Source organism: Phalacrocorax aristotelis, chromosome 2 (assembly GCF_949628215.1).
Source record: "Phalacrocorax aristotelis chromosome 2, bGulAri2.1, whole genome shotgun sequence".
NCBI lineage: Eukaryota > Metazoa > Chordata > Aves > Suliformes > Phalacrocoracidae > Phalacrocorax > Phalacrocorax aristotelis.
In genome coordinates this window covers 21,967,499-21,987,970 of record NC_134277.1, presented here as the reverse complement: position 1 = coordinate 21,987,970, position 20,472 = coordinate 21,967,499, and the positions used below count along the sequence as shown (strand labels likewise).

The following is a 20,472-nucleotide window of genomic DNA, read 5'->3' as shown; positions in this document are numbered from 1 at the left end:
AAAAGTGTGTTTGTGCATCAGCTTGTCATACATTAATGGAGGTAATTTATTTTAGAGGATTTAAAATTTTATTTTAATTTGTTTTCAGAGAGGAGCTAGACAAGCAATAAAGTTATTACTATGATATAGAGTGATATAAAAATCAGCTACCTCGTAGAAAAGTCCTGTTGTGACACAGGTTATGGTTTCAAAGATTAAAGAGTAATATTTTCCACTCGAGAATTACTTCTTTTAGAACACAACCATTCTTGACAGAATTTGAAATTTACATGAATAACACATGTAAATGCTGTTTCTTAATATGAATGTCATTTCTGTGTTTTATTGCTGTTCTGCCTCAGTGCTGCAACCTGTATAACATGTTATCTTTATTACTATTTGAAATTCATTGATGTAGAAGATAAAACACATTTCAGTTCTGCTAGTAAGATTATTTCCTCTCTTGACGTTTGCAAGAGTTAAAAAAAAATACATTTAAGCGAAATACCTTCATAAAGTACAGGTGATTAATCCTTGTCCTAATTACATATTTTAAAATATAAATGTTCCATCTGTTGATTTTGCTCAGAGTGTATAAAACAAGGGGATTATTGACTGGTGCAGCCGTTTTCCTTTGTTGTGTAAATCCTCCTCAATTCAGAGATTATTGATCTGAAAGACACTAACAGCTCCTTTGAGTCCACTGCAGCCTAAAATGTTGATGCAGTTACCACACAGGCCAAAAAGTCTACCTGCTAATAATCTTCAAGAAAGACTGCTTGGAAGAAAAAGTTACTGAACCTTGCTGAGGAGAAGTTCCTTTCAATTAAATATCCCTATTATACCCACAAGTATCTATACAACAGAGTGTTTGGATCGTTAGGATTGAGAAAAAGTAGGGAGGAAAGGAAGAGAGCTCAAAAAACCCCTTTTGTTATAGGGTTTGGGGTTTTTTTTACAGTTATAAAGCCTTAGAAATATGTCACTTAAAGAGAAAACATACTATGAAAGTACATCCAGAAACAAGTCACATTACAGACTCAGTTAGTGTAATATCATTCATTACACATGCTTGAAAATATTCATTCATGCCAGCATTCAAGATGGATTATTTTGTTTTTCCTCAGAAAACAAAGACTTCCACTTTTCAACTTTCTTTTTTCAATCTGAAATTGGAAGCAATACTACAAAGGGACCTCAAAATGAAATAGTTATTGCAATTACTGATCACAATGACCAGCAAGGAAAAGTATTTCCAAGCATGGACTGCACCCTAAAATTTAAATTCCTAGTTTGTTGAAAAAAATATTTTTTTTGCTTAAATTCTTAGTGCAATCACAGAAAAGGAATGTAGGGTTATAATAACTGACTCCTAAAAATAGATGCCATTTAAATTAGGCAGCAATTTTATAAAAATTCTCTGTCACTTTGGGAAACAACACAGATGATTGAAATTCTGAAGCAGATTGATAGAGAGTAGAAGTTTCTGATGGACTCCAACTGTTTACAGGTTGTAATAATTAGACATTGACTATTACATCAATACAATTACTCCATTCTTTTGGCCAGGACCATTTTCAGAGACTGTGTACTAATAAAAATCACACTGATGCTTTTATAAACTTGTAACTGTGAACTTCAAGCAGGTCTTTTTCTTCTAGTCAGAGCCTACCCATTCTCCCTGTCTCCAGCTCTGGAGACCTTTGCTTGATGTTCTTGACTTCTTAAGTCATTATCAGACTTTTATTCTGGCTTGCTTCTTTTCATTCAGGTCTTTTTCCTCCTTTCTCTGAGCAACTGTTAAAAGCCAAATCATACACAGTCTTCTAGAGCAAACATGATACATACCTTTATGTTACTAAGAAATCAGGAATTAAAAATTAATAACTTCCCTGGAAAACTTGCTATTTATTTCTATGGTATTCCAATATTTTTTTAAAATTTTTAATAAATATGTGTTAGAAGGAATTTTTTACTTAAAAAAGAGGGGTCAATGCTTATTTTCTGTAGCTAACATCTAAAGATTCAAGGCTTGCTTTCGCTTTACCCAAAGCCTACAGCATAGGCAAGTGGCAATGCTTTTTCACTTAGTTTGGGGCAGTTGTAATTTAGAGTCTGGCATAAACAAGGTCCTAGGGATGGAGGTTGCCAAGTCACCCGCCAAATACCCCATCTTTTATTTTCTTTTTGTGAACAAATCTGTTATTCAGTCCTCTTAATAAAATCCAGACTTGTGTGAATTTTATTTAGCTCCATCAGGTCCTCCTTTACATTAAGGTAGTGGTAATGGAAACATATTTTTAGCACAATGTGTTTTTCAGTATCAGTTAACGCAGATTCTTCCCATACTTGTACAACTTTCGTATATGTGTATATTTTAATTTTATGTCTGATGAGCTAATATATACTCCTATTTTCAAACTAAATTACACTTGTGTATTTATTTCTGGCAGAACAGAATAGAAGAAAGAAATATGGAGTGTCCATTTCAGAATTTTGTGTCTCCCTTCCTGATTAAAGAATTAACTGAAGGGGCTGCATTTTATCCAGAGCCCTGCAGAAACTGATCTGAAATGAAAACATGAAGCTTGGAAATGGATCCTGTGAAATGAATCCTACAATTTTGGGGCTGTACAATAGCAGAATTATCCCTCAATAATGCCAGGAATACATCACAAAAAGGACAGCATTACCCCACTGAAGTCATCTCAAAAAAACCCACAAAAAAACCACCCCATTAAAAGGCAAACCTCTGCAGTTAAAATAGAAAAGCTTTTTCTTCCAAATTGGGGCTGCTAAACTAAGCTCAACTTTGCAGCTAGAATGAAATGGTTTAATCCTACACCACATGAAAGGAGAATGTCAGCAATTAAGTCAGACTAGAAAGCTTTGTTAGTGAAGGAATGCCTGGCTATAACTTGCACTCAAAGGCTTTACAAGGGAAACAGTCATTTATTTAGGCAATCTCTTGTCAAAATACAAAAGAAAAACTGATAATGGATTGGCACTTCAGGGGAACCAAAGGCTTTTAATAAAACTTCTCTGGACCACCCTCCTCCTCCTAAATATCAAAATCTCTGAGATGTAACCTTTCAGTAACCTTACTGGGATGCATGGCAATGCGATTCACCAGGACACCCCCATTCTTCTCTTTTCAGGTTCCTGCTCACATGGCTATTGGCAATGTCAGAATGGCAACTGTTACAGACCAGAACAAAGCTGTGATTTTGAAGACAACTGCGGGGATAATACAGATGAGAGCGAATGCGGCACTTCCTGCACCTTTGAGAACGGCAGATGTGGCTGGCAAAATTCCCTGGCGGACAATTTTAACTGGGTGCTAGGTGTCAGCTCGCCTCAAAGTCTTAGACCTCCTAGGGACCACACGCTTGGAAATACAACTGGTATGTCGTCAGTTCACAAATGAGATGTAATTGTCTTCATTGAGCTTCTCATACCTCCCTTCACAGGCAGCAGCTGGGTTCTAACCTGTCTAATCAGGGTGTCATTTTAATGAATTAAGTGTGCAACAATATCAAAATATTAATTACTGTTGTAAAATGACTGTAAGTTAGGAAAAATTGATTGATATCTCCTAGCCAAGCTTAACTAGCTATGATCAGTCTACTGTTCCACAGTGCTGGACCCAGTCATTCAGATCAAGGAGCCTTCCAGAGTGTCCCTTGTCTGCCACCTCAGTCAGTCAAGTTTCCTTCCAAAGAAGACTCTGAAAGTTTTTTAGGTTGGGTTGGTTTGCTTTGGTTTGTTTTCCTCTAAACAGAAGTCATTTGCCTAATATTAAACAGGCATTAACAAACATCAATAAGTCCAGCACTCTACCCAATCTAGCAGACATTGATGCCATGATATGGCATGCTTTTGATGTCTTGTTGTATTTATATACACAGCTTTTTAAACACACAAAATAGCAGATGTAGAAAAAATAAGTTCATTAGGATTTTCTAATTATATATATATTTTAAACATTGTAATGAATATGGCACTACACTTTTTAAATATATTCTTGACCTCAGGGAAAAAGCAAATTTCTTATCCCATAACATTATGGCAAGCATCTACATTTGTAAATTAGGCAGTGAAGTGTCAAAGTTAGAATGAATCCATTACTTCATGTCTAATGAGGTAAATTTTTTTTTCTCTGATCCATCTACAAACTTTCGTAGATGTGTAATTACAATTTAACTGTGTATTGTTTATACTACATTTATGTTTATGTGAGCTACACATTTGGTTTTTGCAGAATGGCAAAAAGTGAATTTGAAAACTTGCAGAATTTATTATACTTCTGATTAAAAATAAAAATGGAAAACTCAAGGGCCATATCAGTGTTGAAAAATTTTAACTGTAGGCATCTGTTTTTGCAATTTCCTCTGACTAAATAGTTAAATGTGAGTAAATATTCACACATTAAAGAGAACAGATGGCCAAAGGTAATATGCATCATTAGGGATACCTAATGATTTATAAACGCATGATGTGTTTTTGCCTGTTTCACAAGTGCAACTTGCTATTTTGAAGGTTATCTTTCAGAAAACTTCATCCTGAAATTTATCATGATGTGGCTATTGTACAATGTACTGTCAAAATAGCAGCTAATGCTGTTGGGCAAGGACATGTAATCAGAGCAGGTGGAAACATGGAAGTATTCTCACTGTTCTTCATAGGCCTATCGAAATCTTAAGCTGCTCCCAGTTTATTCCTGATTTCACAAGTACATAAGGAGTGCAATCTGGTCATTTTTCTACCCTAAGTTGGGATTCATTAGTATAGACCTGTATAGGAAGTATACTTCAACTGTCTCTGGATTTACTTTGCTGGGTTTTGGAACCTAATGTGAAAGTCCAAAACAATTTTTCAGTAAAACACCATTTAATTTCAGGACAATTCCTGTATCTTGAGGCCACTGCAATAGGCCTAAAAAATTAAAAAGCCCATGTGAAGAGCTCCAGATGGAAAGAATCAAGTGCGGCTTGTGTGATGAGCTTCTGGTACTTCAAGTCATCAAAAGCCATGGGACATATTCAGGTTCTGATTAAGGTAATAAAATACTCCAACCTTTTCCTTTTGAATATCTAATATCTATAAGGGTGTACGTGCTCCAGAAGAGTGCTTCGGCACTCTGATGTTCATTGGTCAGCTTGTAGACTAGAAGAGCTCCCACGTGCCTCCTAGTTCAGCACTCATTTTTATTATTCTAGTCTCCTAAAACCGTTTTTACCATTTCTGTTCCAAAAGACGTTTCTCTGAAAAGCTTTTAAAACCTCTTTCCATTTTCCCTCTTCACATATGGTACCTTTACCTTTGGTATTCTCCACATGAGAAGTATTTTCATATTTTGCTGCTATCCCTATTGGTAGCTATCAATATACAAACCTATCATTCTGATGGGATGACAGTCACCAAAAAAATTTAATCAGTAACTTGCACAAAGTGAGAATAAAATGGAAAAATAAGACTGTATTAAATTATTTATCTTTTTATGTAGACAGGTACAGAATACATAATCAATTTTCTTTAGAAATGTGGCTTTTTTCACTAAATGTGGGATGATTAAAAAATTATTTAAAAAGTGAAAAAAGCTAGTTATTCAATTACAAGTGAAACTTGATGCGTTCCTTGAAAATTGGCTGTATCATTTGTTTCATTCATTCATTTCAAAGAAAAAGGATGAAATGTTTGTAAAAGCAAGTTTTAAATCATATGATTCTAAGTAAAATATAGAAATTAATGATCAGTGTAGCAAAACTATATATTTCACCTGTCTGTGCATGCTATGCATTTTAATGCTATTGGGCATTTTAATGGTGTTTCAACGCAATAACCAAATGTACTACTTCTAGATGTATTAGAAACCTTTGCAAATAAATGTTTGTGTATTTGTGCTTACCTGTATCTGTGCAGGGAGTTCTGGCTATTTAAGTATAAAGCACAGTGCAATTTATTTGCCACATGTCTGTTAATTTACCTTCCTTCAATATCTCTAATAAGATCTTGGGATAGAAATTATTTTGGTGAACTGCATTAAGATTTCTGTTTTATTTCCAATAAACACATTGACTGCCTTAATTTTTAATGATAAAACATATTTTGTCCTTGAAAAGAAATTGCTAAAAATAATTTTTCAAATATTCTGGATGTTATACAAATAATTAAAAAGCCTGGAAGATAAAACACTTCAATAGTCTTTAACATCTAAAGACACAACCTAGGCTAAGTCTGTCTGAAATATAAACACAATGAGCCCTTTGACAGCCATTAGGAGATTTTTTCATGGATTAGTCCAAACACCTACAAATGACAACAGACCACTCATCAAGTAGCTGTACAGCTAATGAGATGTGTTTATATAGCTATTTTTCCTAGAAAAGCTCAAATTCATAAAGGAGGCAAGTTGGTTAAAAAACAATACACTTGTTGTTTGAAAATAACTTTTTTTTAGTAATGTATTCAAAAATGAAATAAAAAATAGGTCACGTTACTTACGATGAATAAGGTACAAAAATAAACATTTATTTTAACTCAAAGTTCAAATCATATTCCCTTCACATTAATCAAAGGTGTATCTTGTAGCACCCAAATATTGTAACTATGAGCATCTTAGGATTGCTTAATTTTAATTGCAAACTAACTTTGGTGGAAAATAAATAGCAGCTGCAATAGGTATGTGTGAGTAGCCTGCACTTAAATTATCACTGTTGATTATGTACAGTAATTATCACATTAAGTATGTTGCAGCATGGACAGTTGCCTTAAAAACAGAAAAATAATTATAATTCATTTTATTACTTGCAGTGAAATTAATAATACACATGCAAATACTTCAGATAAACAGGAGACAAAAGAACTGAAATAAAAGAAAATCAAACAAACCACACCACCTAAAATGAGTTAAAAGAAACATTTATTCTCCTTTGGGATATTGTCTCTAAAGGCTTCAAGTCCAGTAGTTAAAATTCTTAATTATTTTTCTTACCCTCAGGATGGACAAAAGGATGTACATTTTTTTATTTTTTACAAAATTAATCTGATCAGAGTTTTACGACATAGTTACCCCTATTGATAAGAGCTTGTAGAGATTCTTTTCTGTTGTACTCTTTAATATTTATTTGAAATATAATGTTCAGATAGATGACTTTTGTGGAATTTTCTACATCACAGTCCGCAAGATTTCCTTTCTGTAGGTTTCTGGAGCATTGGGTATGCTCTTTTATTCTTATTACAGTGATACATTCCCCTCTTCTTATTTCATGTAATTTTACTATTCTAATAAAATTTTCAGACATTATTTTTATGTTATTTTAAACTCTTGTCTCCAGTGAGCTTAAAGGCAGTGTAAATATAAGACATTTGAGTAACCACTTATTATTCTTATTCATTTTTTTTTTAATGAAGGCAAGAATTATACACGAAGATATGAAAAATTATTCTCGTTATTTATAGTATCCCAGATTGTTTTGCAGATCAACCTACTTTATCTGTTACATTGCTTATATGGATTTGTAGTCAATATTGAATTAGAGTTTCTATTTAGCAGTGTCTGTATGAATAAAATCTAATTAAATACAGTCATGGGAAGTCATACTGAAGCTTCTCCTGCTAGTACAAACTACAATACCAATACATTTCCATCCAGTTTAAGTATCTCTTGATTTAAAGTTTAGTTAATGTCAGTGAAAGCAGATCAGTAGATTGTGATTAGTTGAAAATGCAAGGAAGAGATGACCTGGGAAGGCATTTACCATCTCAAGTTTGACAGCTTAGCAAACTGTCTCTGGCTAAAGTCATGATGTCCCTTAAAAGTTGAACTGAGAGTGAAAATCATACATACCAATGGCACAATGATGAACAATATGATGGGGAAATACTGTATGGAGACAGAATGAGGAAGGCATTTCTCCTCCTGAATACCACAGTGGAAGAAAAATGGTAATCAAGAGTAAAAAGCCATTTTTTTTAAAATCATAGTTCATGGTATCTATTGGTGTCTTCCCTTAATATTAGCATTGCTTGTCCACATTCAGGAATCTTAAGAATATAATCTATCACACTACCAAAGTAGTGTCTCAGATTATGATATAACCAATAAAACTGCAGAAACATAAAAGGGATACTGTAGCTAAGCATGAACTTTCATGTTACAGTTTGAAGTTAGAGAAAACAAATTCCTTTTCTAGGGGAATTTCTGTGTAGTTACTGGTTTGTTTTTTTTTCCCTGAATTGTACTACATATAAACCTCTCTGTATATGGAATAATAATCCAATGATGAGCCATTGAACTAGTTGCAAAAATACAATATTCTTCAAATCAACCCCCTCAACATTTGTGCAAATGAAAGATGTTGACATTACAGCTATTTATGGAGACTTCAATATCCACATCACCATCCATCTAAATTGAAATTACAAAATGTTTAAGAGCAGCGCAAAAGCTTACCAGGCAAAGAGAGTATTACCAGAAGAGATCTGGATGTAACTAGTCATAATTTTGCTACTGCAGTAGGATTCGAGGTACTTCTAATCTCTGTGCCAGCTGTAAGACAATACATTGTAGGAGATATTCTGAAGCTGAAGTGCAGCATATTCACTATGCCTGTTTTAGCAGTGATGGTGGTGTTCCTCACTGGCACTCAATACTGGTTTATTTTATAAGTCACAAGAGACTGTAATTTTCAATCACGCTTCTAAAGATGCAAACAAGAATTCCTAGGTGAAAGGAGTGAAATATTTTATTGTTCTACTGATCAGAACATAACTTTCCTACTGCCGCTTAAGTTGTTTCTGTCATAAAAAAGAAGCAAGTCTTGGGTGTCATGGTGGGAAAGGAACAATAATCAAAGGATAAAAGCATTTGTTGAGGATAATTTTTGTGGGATCAATGTTAATTGCCCTACCTATAGACATCGTCATTAAAAAAAGATAATTTAGGATTTAATACAGCCGGGGGACCTCTTTCAAGGATTTGAAACAAGCCTCTAAAAAGAAATACGCATATGTGTAAGGAAGGTGAAATCTGCCATTAGTAACTACCTCCATGGACTGTGACGAGGCCAATATACACAGGATCTCATTAGGAAGTTCCAGTGAACCTTATCCAGACATTTAATTAATTCTATCCGGTTACAAATGAGCAAAGACTTAATGATATTTAGACATAATGGTATTTAGGAGGACAGGAAGTTCTGACCAGATCATGGCAAGTGAAACATGGCCTCATTGACACCTTCTCAGCAACAGACTTACCTGGCCAGGGCAACAGGCAGCTGGAAACAGCAGCCAGCATCCTCCAGCTGCTCAGGGCTGATGCTGCACAGACCCTGTCACCTGGTGACTGTAGCTTTTCAGCAAAAGCTGGAAGCTGTCACAGTTGTTCCCTTAATATTGCTATCATTTTTAGCTAGCCTAAGGTAAAGAGGAGAGGAGAGGGCTAGTACTGTAGAAATGTATAGCTTAGAAGGTGCCACAGCTCAGGATTAGATGACTCATGATGGTTTTTGTAATTCCCTTGTTATTTTTAGTGGAGCAGCTTAATGTCCCAAGCTGCTGACAGGAAAACCTGCAGCAGAGATGCTGCAGATGTCAGCTGATATCTTCTGGACATTTGTATTTCTAGCACTGAGTAGTTTAAAATTAAATTGTCACAACTCAATATCATTGACCCTACTTCTATGGGAAGTCATTCAAGAATAAAGTCTGAGGAAACAACTTATTCTTCACAGCTTAAAATGGACTGTGTATTTCTGCATTGATTCCTCTCACTAGCTGCATGAAAAACAATCAACTCCTCACATTAATGGAGAAGTTATAGATTTTATTGGGTTCAGGTAGCCTCAAAGCAGACTATCTGACCTCCATGCAGGTAGAGGAAGAAACTAAATCTAATGCAGAAGTGTAAAGTTTTCTAGCACTTGTATGTGGGTGAAATAGATATATGAACATACCTAGCTGTATGTTCAATAACTTAACATTTAACTTTTTTTCCTTTGAAACCAAGTTTTTTGTTTATTTCCAATAGTTTCTCTTTATTAAATCCAGCAAAATACATATTCAGGAGAATTTAGTTCCACATAGCACAGGGGTAATGGCCTTTATTTAGTGAGTATCTATAGCTCTCAAAAGGGACACAGTTTTAAACTCTTTACTCCCACTGTTGACTTATGAACTGTTATTAAAAGTTCTATTTGAGTCAATGAAATGTCTGATCTGACTAATGAGTAAGAGTAAGGGAGTACTAACTTAGTCCCAGGAGCTTTAAAGGGAATTGGAGGGGATACTGTGAAATTCAGTATTACTGTCACAAAAGAAAGGAAGGTTAACTTATGGTAGCTTTACTTCCCAGAGCAAGATAGTTTTATATTTGTACTTCCTGAATTGAAGGCAGAATCTGAAACAGCACTTTCCACCTTTTTAGGCATTGTTTCAAACAGGGTTGTTGTAGGTCTGATTTTGGCCCCATGACACAAGCATATCTCCAAGTAAATTGAGACTGAGACAATGATTAAAAAGAAATAAACCAGTTTTCAGTGGAAGCATAATTTTTGAAAAGCAGTTTGTGTAGAAGGGACAAACAAATGTGCACAATCGTAGATAAGGGCAGACACCATTCAGTGCATTTTACTTTCTCAGATGAATACATTAGGAAGTCTTTTCACTCTTCTTAACTGTAAATTATCGGAAGCGTATAATTCATTGTATTCTTATACTGCAACCAGAAGTAAGCATCCGTTCCAAAGAGCTGGTGAGCTGGAATGACACATTTGGCTATGCTTTGAAGGAAAAAAATAGTTTGAGGAGTGGTTAAAGAATCACCCTTGTATTTTGGAGTCTTGCTTGTGAAGACAAGAGGTTCATTGAAGGATTTGTAATTTAAAATAATTGGGTTTGTAGAAACACGTATAACAGAAATTGTTTATCTGTGAATTATTCAGCATTTTTTTTGTTTAAATTACTTGATAACTTGCCCTTTTCTCCCTAGGGAGATGAGGATGATGAGTAGTAAAGGATTAGCATGACTAAGGGCATGTCTCTGTCAGGCAGGGCAGTACCTGGTTAGAAAACTGAGCAGGCTGACAGATTTAGACAGCATGATGCATACCAAGTCATCAAAACAACACCACAATGTCTTGTAATGTTACACCTGGAATCACAAGCCCTGCCTTTCAGGGCTAATACCACTACCCTATTTTCTATCCGAGCCTGGCACTATATTGTACGACGTGACATAGACGAAAAGTGCACTTTCAGTCTCCGCCACACTGCACGGTTCTGCAGTGTTGTATCGCTGAACCCATTCTCCAAATCAGAGATCTCTGGGAGTGATTTCTTTTATTGATTTGTCGGCTCATAATCTCACAGACAGATGGTGATTACACTGCTGCTTTTTATCATTTGAGGCTTTGAAACATCTCTGGGATCTTTGCAGGGCAGACTTCTTTTGCTCTTTTCTAACACTTTTCAGAGTAGATATTCATGAGTGAAAGTTGTGATTTAAGTGTGTCTCAGGGCAGAACTCTTCTAAGGACCATACAGCTGCTGTTTAATGATTTTTACTGAAGCAACAGACATCAAAATCAGGTCTTTTTTATATAGCAGCTGTGAAACAGAGACATATTTTTATGAAGACAAAAGGACTTTTTCTAAATGATAGAGGTGTAGCCTTGAGCTTTCAGCATTTTTATTAGGTTTTCATATCTTTTCTTCTAAATAGGTAAATTCAGAAATTTAATTAACTTATTTTTTTCAAAAGAAAAATAAATAATGCAACATGCAACCTGGTGCCTGCTGATAGCTTTTAGAAAGCATATAGCATTGATCAGACCTTGAATTCCAAGACAGCATCTAATTTCCTCAATCAAAAATCCACACTGAACATTTCTAAAAGTTTCATTGCACTTCAGAAAAGGTGGGAGATCTTTCTTTTTTCCTTTTTCCTTTCTCATCTCTTTTTACACCCCAAGGCCCCTTGGTCTTCCACTGAAAAAAAAATCTTTCATCAAAAACTCACAGACTGAACTGAACAGATGTTATACTAGCAAAACTTCAGCACCGATGTAGCAGAAGTGCTCACTGTAGAACGTTAATTTGTTTCCAGTTTTATCTTATTTTAATGCAACTTTTATTTTTAATTCGCAGTTCATTTTTAGTGTCTTGGAGATGTTCTAGTTTCTGGTAGTCTTTGATCTTTGCCGGGCTTGCAGTATCAAGCTTTAGTGTGTTTAAAATTACTTTGATGAATCAATAAAGAGTCTTAGCGTGAAAAGTCTAATTTTTATGCCTCCAGAATTTTTTTCCATTTCTAGCCTTCAACTTTGAATCCACAGTAGCTTCAGGAAAAAAAAAAAAAACAAAAACCCAAAAAAAACCACACACCACCACAACAACAAAAAAACACAAAAAAAACCCAGCAAAACAAAAACAAAAACCAGCTGTGTTTCTGTATTTCCTGTAATTTATTTCACAAAGATGGAACTATCTGATTCCACTTCATTTCATGCAAAAATCAGACTAGGTTTTTTTTCGTACCTATACTTATGACTGTAATAACCTGTAGGAGTATTTGTTTGTAGGTTGACCACATTGCATTCTGCAATGATGAATTAAGTGAAAGATGAAATGCTGCTTTAAGTAGAATTGTCTTATCATTGCATGCATTGACATTGAACATGGTGGTAGAGAGCAGTTATCATTTGCAGCAGAGACTAATAGTGTCAATGTAAAGGGACCTTTGAGACACTTCAGTGTCTTCCCACTACCTTACTTACCATGGCGACAAGCATTTCCGTGACCTAGTAACTTTGTTTTGCTTGCCTATGAGAGGGTCATTGCAGCTCAGAGATGAAATGCCTGCAGACTCATAGAAACCCCATAGTCCATTCATAGGAGTTTCTTATCTAGGTTTTTAGACTCAAATACTTTCAACAGGCCTTTATGTTCCCTCACACATCTCAGGTTGTCTAGCTACCCTCAGCACATCCTACCTTGCCTCATTCTTTTGCAGCTTGTTCCTGCAAGCTTTGCCAGACCATATCTGCAAAATTAAAAGAATCAAGGAGCTCATATAAGGAATTTTAGTACTACTCTTAAGACTGAAGAGAGCATACTAATATGAATTAATGAAATAATGAGACATGATACAGTAGTATTACTAAAATCAGGAATCAGATAGGCCATTTGGAAATGTCCCTGGAAAATGTGGGTGTAACTGTGTGGTTTGCAGAGTATATTTGATTTTTCCTTCAGCAGGAGGACTAAAAGAAAGAAATGAACACCAAAAATTGCATTTCTTATCTCCCACTTATCAGATTAGTTAAGGCTCTTAATCTATCTGTGACACTAATTTTTCTTTAGCTCTAGGAGTTTTAGATGACATGGAAATTTTTCAAAGGCTAATGCAAATGAAAAAAAATTAGCTTTGTTATAAGTGTGAATCTTATGGAATTGACGAGTAAGGAGAAATATATAATCTTTAGCTGTAATGTTGGGTTCTAACATGGACCAGGAATAACAGGGTATGCTCAAAATATGAGGATTTTCTTAGAAGATTTGGGGTCTTGTTTTCTAAAGAGAGTGAGGACGCCAAAAAGCTCTACAACCTTGTCGTGGTTCAGCCTCAGTCAGCATCTAAACTCCACTCAGCCACTCGCTCACTCCCCCCACCCCTCTGGGATGGGGGAGAGAATTAGAAGAGCAAAAACAAAATAAAAAGTTGTGGGTTGAGTAAAGAACAGTTTAATAATTAAAATAATGATGATAATGATGGTTATTATAGTAATAACAATAATTATGATATAATAAAAAGGAAAAGGGAAAACACCAGAAACACAAATGATACAGTTGCTCACCACCTGCTGACCGACGCTGCCCGTCCCCGAGCCGCGATTGCTGCCTCCCCTCCCCGGCCAGCCCCTCCCAGGTAACATACTGGGCATGACATTACATGATATGGAATATCCCTTTGGCCAGTTTAAGTCCATTCTCTTGACTGTGCCCCCTCCCCTCCCGGCTTCTTGTGCACCCGGCAGAGCATGGGAAGTTAGAAAAGTCCTTGACTACTGTAAGCACTACCCAGCAACAACTAACACATCTGTGTGTTATCTCAACATTATTTTCATACTAAGTCCAAAGCACAGCACTGTGCCAGCTGCAGTGAAGAAAATTAACTCTATCCCAGCTAAAGCCATGACACCTATGAAACAAAAAAATACCCTCAATCTATATTTGGCTGAATCAATTAATCAAGGCACAAACATGAAGCGTCTTTCAGATTTTAAATAATTTGCTTAGACTTGTTTTCTGTACATTTATACTGTCTCATTTAGGTGGCTAAAAGTATTACTAGTTCTATTAAGTGTCTATATGATAAAGCTGCTCTGCCGTATATCCAAAGGAAATCTGCAGCCTATATTTAGATGTTATTTGGTCTTCCCCTCAGCTGCTCACTCTTGCCTTCCACTCCTTCCTCTGAATAGCACAACTTAGTATCTTACTGTTTTCTAGTTTAATATAGTTTGATCTATATGAGAGAAAAGGTTCTTTAAATAAGAGTTTCCAATGTGATCCAGAAGAGGTACTATTTAAATTTTGGTACATGAACCATCTAATTAATTTCACTGATCAGTGAACAGAAGACGACTCTTGTTATTTTTGACATGGAAGTACTCATTAGATATGAAGGACTCTGCTGTATACAACATTATTCTGAGCATTTTAACAGTGTGATTCAGTTGAGAATTGTGTTCGATGGTAGTTCAGAGGGAGTATGTTATCAGAAAGTTTATTAGTAGTCAAAAAATTATTTAGGTGGATTTCCATCCTTTTAACACTTTATATACCAGCTGTGTTCTTCAAGTGTTACTAAAAGAATGAGGGTTTTTTTCCAGCCTAGCTGTTTTAAGAGGATGTGGGCTATGGAAAGGAATTAACAGCTAATGAAAATCCTGCCCTGACTCACTAGCTGCACATTTTTAACCTTAGACTTTGCCATAGTCAATAGTATAGTCAGTTTAAGTCAGTACCTCTAGAATTTAATGTCTATAAAAATTGCAATATCATGCTTCCAAGTTGTAACAAGATTTGTTGTACAGAGAAATGAAATGTGTCTTCAGGTAAGATTTGAAATCTCTTGAGAATAGAGATACAGTAAGACCATTCTAAAGACACCAGCTGTCTTGAAAAGACCAATCTTAAAGAGTTAATATTTTCATCTTGAAAAGAAAATTTTACTGTGTGTAGCTGAAGAACCTGAATGGTCTTACAAAAAGTATCCAAATAAGGTGTGGTCATAAAAGAAAGAAAAGTACAGAAGACCATGTAGCAAGACAAAAGGCACATTGTGGTAAATGATACCAAAACACCTTATAGCATACTATCTAGTTCATATTTTCTAAGTATGCTAATCTAATGACTACAAATCTTACAGTGGTGCATACAAGATGCCATTGCTATACAAACTTCTTGGACTTCATTTTAAAATATCCCTTCCCATATAGATATTATCAGACTGAATTTCTGCTGTAGGAGGGGTGGGGAAGGTACATTCTTCCACTTGGAAGAATGAACTTCTTGGAGTTCTTTTATTTTTGTTTGTTTTGTCACTCAGTGGTTATATTTTTCCTTTGATTTTCCCTTTTTAATGTTGCAACGTTTCCTTTGTTCACACAAGAAGATTTATATTCTTTTGATAATTAGCTCTGTGCTTATTTGCTGCAGGGAATAAATCCATTTAGAAAACACAGGCAGAACTTCTGCACTCTCTGCAACATCCAGAGAAAAACTGAAGAGGTGGAAACAGGGAATTGAGGTAATCACAGCTACTGAAACTCTAAGCCAGAAGTGGATTATGCAATAGTTGATGCATTGGGAAGAAATGGAAAGGTATCTGAGGGATTTTCATTGAAAACCAAAAACATGCACTTACTCTGGCATGTAGATTTCTCTTCTAAGAAATATGTTAAGACCACAGGACCTGCTGTTAAATTGTAAGTTGTCTCAGTGTGGATGGGATTCTTATTACTTAAAGTCATAGATGCCTCCAGTGCAGCCACTGCAGCAGTCACCCTAACCTCTCTTTGTTGAGGGTGGAGTTTTACTCACTATGTCAAAGGGAGTCTTCAGTATGATTTATCTCATTCTAAAGTAAACATCTATAAGAGGAAAGGTGGTGATTGCTTTCCATATAGCTTTGTGTAGACATGTGACTGTATATAGTAACATCCAATAAACAATATTGGGTACATTCAGGAATGTCACTGGAAAAATATTTGAATTTTGGATATTTCAGTAAATATTTTGGGATACTTATGTAGATATTTCATATCTATGCTGACACCAAGAGCTCATGATTCTGTTTGCAAACTTTCATCTTCTAGTTCCCTACCATACTATATATATATATTTACACTTATAACCTTATATGTCCTTGAACATAGAAGGTGATGGCCACTGGAGAGAGAATTAGGGAAAGAGAGGGAATCTCACTGAAATGTTTGAATATAATAAGATCTGTCAGTTATGAGAGCCCTCAATTTGTAGAGAATATATTTCATAACTACAGATTAAAAATTTAAATCAGATATCTGTTTCCTTGGCATTCTCTAAGACATAAATAGTTTTATCCATCAGATATTATAGAGACAGGACCTGAGCATTCCTCTTAAAGATGTCTCTCTGATCAGGATCAATTCAGCGAAGATTAAAAATACTTAATTGAGCTTTGACTGTATAAAGAGCTTACTATTTTTTTCAGCCTTAGTGTTTTGATTCCCCTGAGCCTGTCCAGTTCATATAAAATACCCCAAAGGATTTGTTCTGTGTTTCTACAAGCCTAAAAGCAACAATCTAATTGAAAATAATATTCTAATAGAATACAAATAGGCTGTAAAAGTAAATGTCACAAAGAAAGAAGTACAGTTATATCCCAGTGAACCTCCCGCTACATCAAAGTAAGGTTGACACCTGACTGACAGTAATCACTCTCTTATACATCTGAAAAAGCATAAGATACTCTTTGACAATTAGTGGAGAATATTCATGTCAATCCTTGTCCTGCAGACTTGTCACTTTGAAGAAATGACAGATGAAATATTTAGTAAAACTTTGAATGTTTTAATGCAATTGTACAAGAATTAAAAGTTACTATTGATAGTCTTAAGAATTATTATTAGTCTAATGATTTTATCATACTGCCCTAAAAGAATCTTACATTTAAATAAAGAAAGTTTAGTTTACAGAAGATATACCGACTTGTTTTCCCTTTTTTTAATTATTTTTTTTTCTCAGCAGAATCCCTGTAAAGATGTTTTCCTGCTCCTTACATTCAGTTTTATATACAGAATCAAGGTGGTATCAGAGGTGAATTGCTAAATTGAAATATTGATTAAAACAAACAAAATCTCTAAAAGATTCCAGATGTTTTGTTTAGCTGAATTGGCTTTGCCTTGGGGCTTTTATTTTTGGCTACAGTAAGGTGCTCCACTTCCAAGCACATCTTTGCCCAGGATTGGCCACATAAAGTGATAAATTGCTCCAAGATAAGACATGCCAACGAGTAAGTGAAGTTTGATCCCACCGCTTGAAAAGTTTGAAATTCAATCTATTATTGATTAAGTATCCAAACTGGTAGGTACTTATTTCAGTTGAGCCATCTTTCCATTTAGTTTGTATTAAACGCAAATTCAGTGTAAGAACATCCATACCAGATTTTTTTTTTGTTTTTTGTAGAGAGAGATGTACATACTTTCTCTTTCAGTGGCCACAGAAAAAAATGACTTTTTTGATGAAGCTCAGCAATACTTTCTGTCCTAGGTGAAAGTTTTAGTCAACATTCAATAAAGGCAATGAAAGCGCCAAACAGCTCTACACCATCTGACCTATTTCAGGCAGCATACACAAATAGATTGCCATAGACATACATGAAAAGTAAGGTGCTTCACCATCCTCCTAAAAGATATCCTGGACAAATGCACATTGGCAGTATCTGGTGTGATCTGTGGTCCTGAGATGTGAATTTTCTCATGTCCCAGTTTCACCATGGCTGGTCGCATGCACAGACCTTCCAAGGCACTCAGGGGCTGTGCCCTGTCAGCTCCCTCCCTGACTGGTGCTCTGAGGTCAGGATGCAACATGGATGTCACCACTGGTTCTAGAGTTATTAGGGACATGCATGCACCTCCTTGTTGGACAAGAACTTTGTATTCCTTCTAGTTGGACAAGAAGTTTGTATTCCTTCTCTCATTCCATATCCCAGCTGATAAAGGAGAACGTTAAGGGGGATGGGGGGGGAGAGGGGGTGGGGGAAGAAGAAAATAAACAATAAAAATTATCATCTAAAATATGGTTCTTAAAGGACAAGAAATGGTAAGAGTTATCAGCACTATTCTGAAGTTCCTTGATTTTGCACTTCAGATGTCTAGAATATGAGTTGAAGAGTTAAAGCTGCTTAATAAAAAGCTGAAATTTGATATGTTATTTTGCCTCACATCTTCAAATATGGTATTCAGAGTATTCTTCATAGGAGGAAAAACATGAGAGATTTGAGGTTATCTCATTTCTGCAAATGTCTTGATTCATGAAATCTTTTGTTACATCTCTTACTGTATATGTTCTACATTTTTTAGGCAGTCAGTATAAGTAAAGGTTTGACTTTTATTTTATAATCTGAGGGATCTAGCACTGCACAATGTTTAGCACACTGTCCTTATGTTTGGTACTATGGAGGGTTGTAACAGTTTTCCAGAGTCTTCCTAGAGTTTTTGTAACTGTATTTCCCTTTCAAGGTTTGGTTTTCCAGAGAGTTACAGTTGCCTCAACTCTAAGATGGGAACAATCTGAGGAGACCTGTAAAGTGTGATTAAAACAAAGGCGTGACAAGGTTTGAGGCAAAATGGAACTAAGTTGCTTGAAATGTTAATGGTCTTGTAAAATGGCTTTGATGCTTATTGTTACTCAGTCTTAGTGGTAGAATTGAAGGAAAAAAATGAATTTCAAGCAACCGCAATTGTATCCCTTAAGCTAACCAAAAAACCAAAATCAAACAAAGGTGGATTATGTTCGGAAATGAAGAAATTTTTGCATTTGAAGAGAAAGGAGGGCAGGGAGAGCTAGGAATGAAGGCAGGATGAAGTAGTACAAGGTACCTAATGAATCCTCTTTTACAAAGAGGAGTTGTTTTATTTCTCTGTTCTAATTGGTAAGGATTACATACAGAATGAAGATGTATTTTAAGAGCCTAAGCACATGAAAGTATATTTGATGGAAAGAGTATCATGGGAATGTAGAAAGATGCAAACAAGAAACAGAAGAGTTATACATGAAAGCTGGCTGTAACCATATATAATAGATTTAATAGTGCTGACAGGACAAATAATTTTTAAGAAGGTGATACTCATGGAATAATTCAAAGAAAATCCATAAATTATTCTTGCCTTCCTAGTTGTCATGGTTTAGCTTTCTTTTCCATAAAAAAGTATAACTTCAACTTCACTAATGAGCAACTTAATTGTCATTCCTTGAAATGCCTACCTGACTGAAACAAAATCCTGTCTCCAGATGAATTACCAGTCACTTTTTATCAAAGTGTTTTTGAAACTGGCTTTTCTCAACTCAGCACTTAGAGCAATTAAGAACCAAGAATCTTACCATTTAGCTCCCAGAAATATTGCAAGTTCTGGCACTCATGACAGGGTGAGCTGTTAATGCCTTCTGATGCTCTGAAGGAATTCACTATGAGACTCCAGAATTCCAAAACTGGTGCATTTTAAAAAAGTAATTTCTTCAGTGGTATAAATTTATTTACTGAATTTGTTCATTATAGTGCATGCTCCTTGCTGAAATGCATATTCCTTCATTACAGTGATGATAATTTTGGAAATTAAAATTGGGGAAAAGATATTTCAGAAAGTGAAAATCATCTTAATGCTTTGCACAAAGGAAGAAATGAAAGGGATGGATGGATGGGTGGGCTTTGTCATTAACTCTTATTATGAAAATCTGCTGAGACTAATACAGGCAGACTCTAATAAAAGGCCTGAAGGCTGAAATATTGGAGTTTCATCTTGTTGTTTTCCTTCTTTCTTTCCACTGTGAAAATGCAGTTATGTGATTTTGTAAGTTATCCTTAAAACTGAAGCCAATTTTTCATGCATATTAATGTACTTAGTCAGTATACATTTTGCCTGGATCAAATAATTTCTTAAAGATACCATTTCATCACCTTGATTTTTCTTTTTCAAGCGTTTTTACAGAAGGCAGAGACATACTAAATAGTGTTTCTTGTTCCTGTCAAAACATAACTCTGAAAAATTAGAGAGAAATTTACTTTCAATGTATTCTCTTCAATGCTGAGAATCATGAATCTTCATTGGTCACTGGAACTTGACTAAGCTTGTCACTTTCAGCAGCATATCACCAAAATAAAACTCACCCTGTTGCACACCCATGACTAACATTTTCCTATCTTTTGGGACCATTACTCTGTAG

The 20,472-nt window shown here is 35.3% G+C and overlaps 1 protein-coding gene across 1 annotated transcript in view; it reads left to right on the top strand.

Moving 5' to 3' along the window:
* MALRD1 (MAM and LDL receptor class A domain containing 1) overlaps positions 1 to 20,472 on the top strand; it is a 282,805-nt gene that overhangs the window by 144,031 nt on the left and 118,302 nt on the right. The window contains 2 exon segments of the mRNA XM_075082688.1: positions 3,138 to 3,383; positions 4,880 to 5,037. Of these exon segments, the coding sequence (XP_074938789.1) occupies positions 3,138 to 3,383; positions 4,880 to 5,037 (404 nt within the window).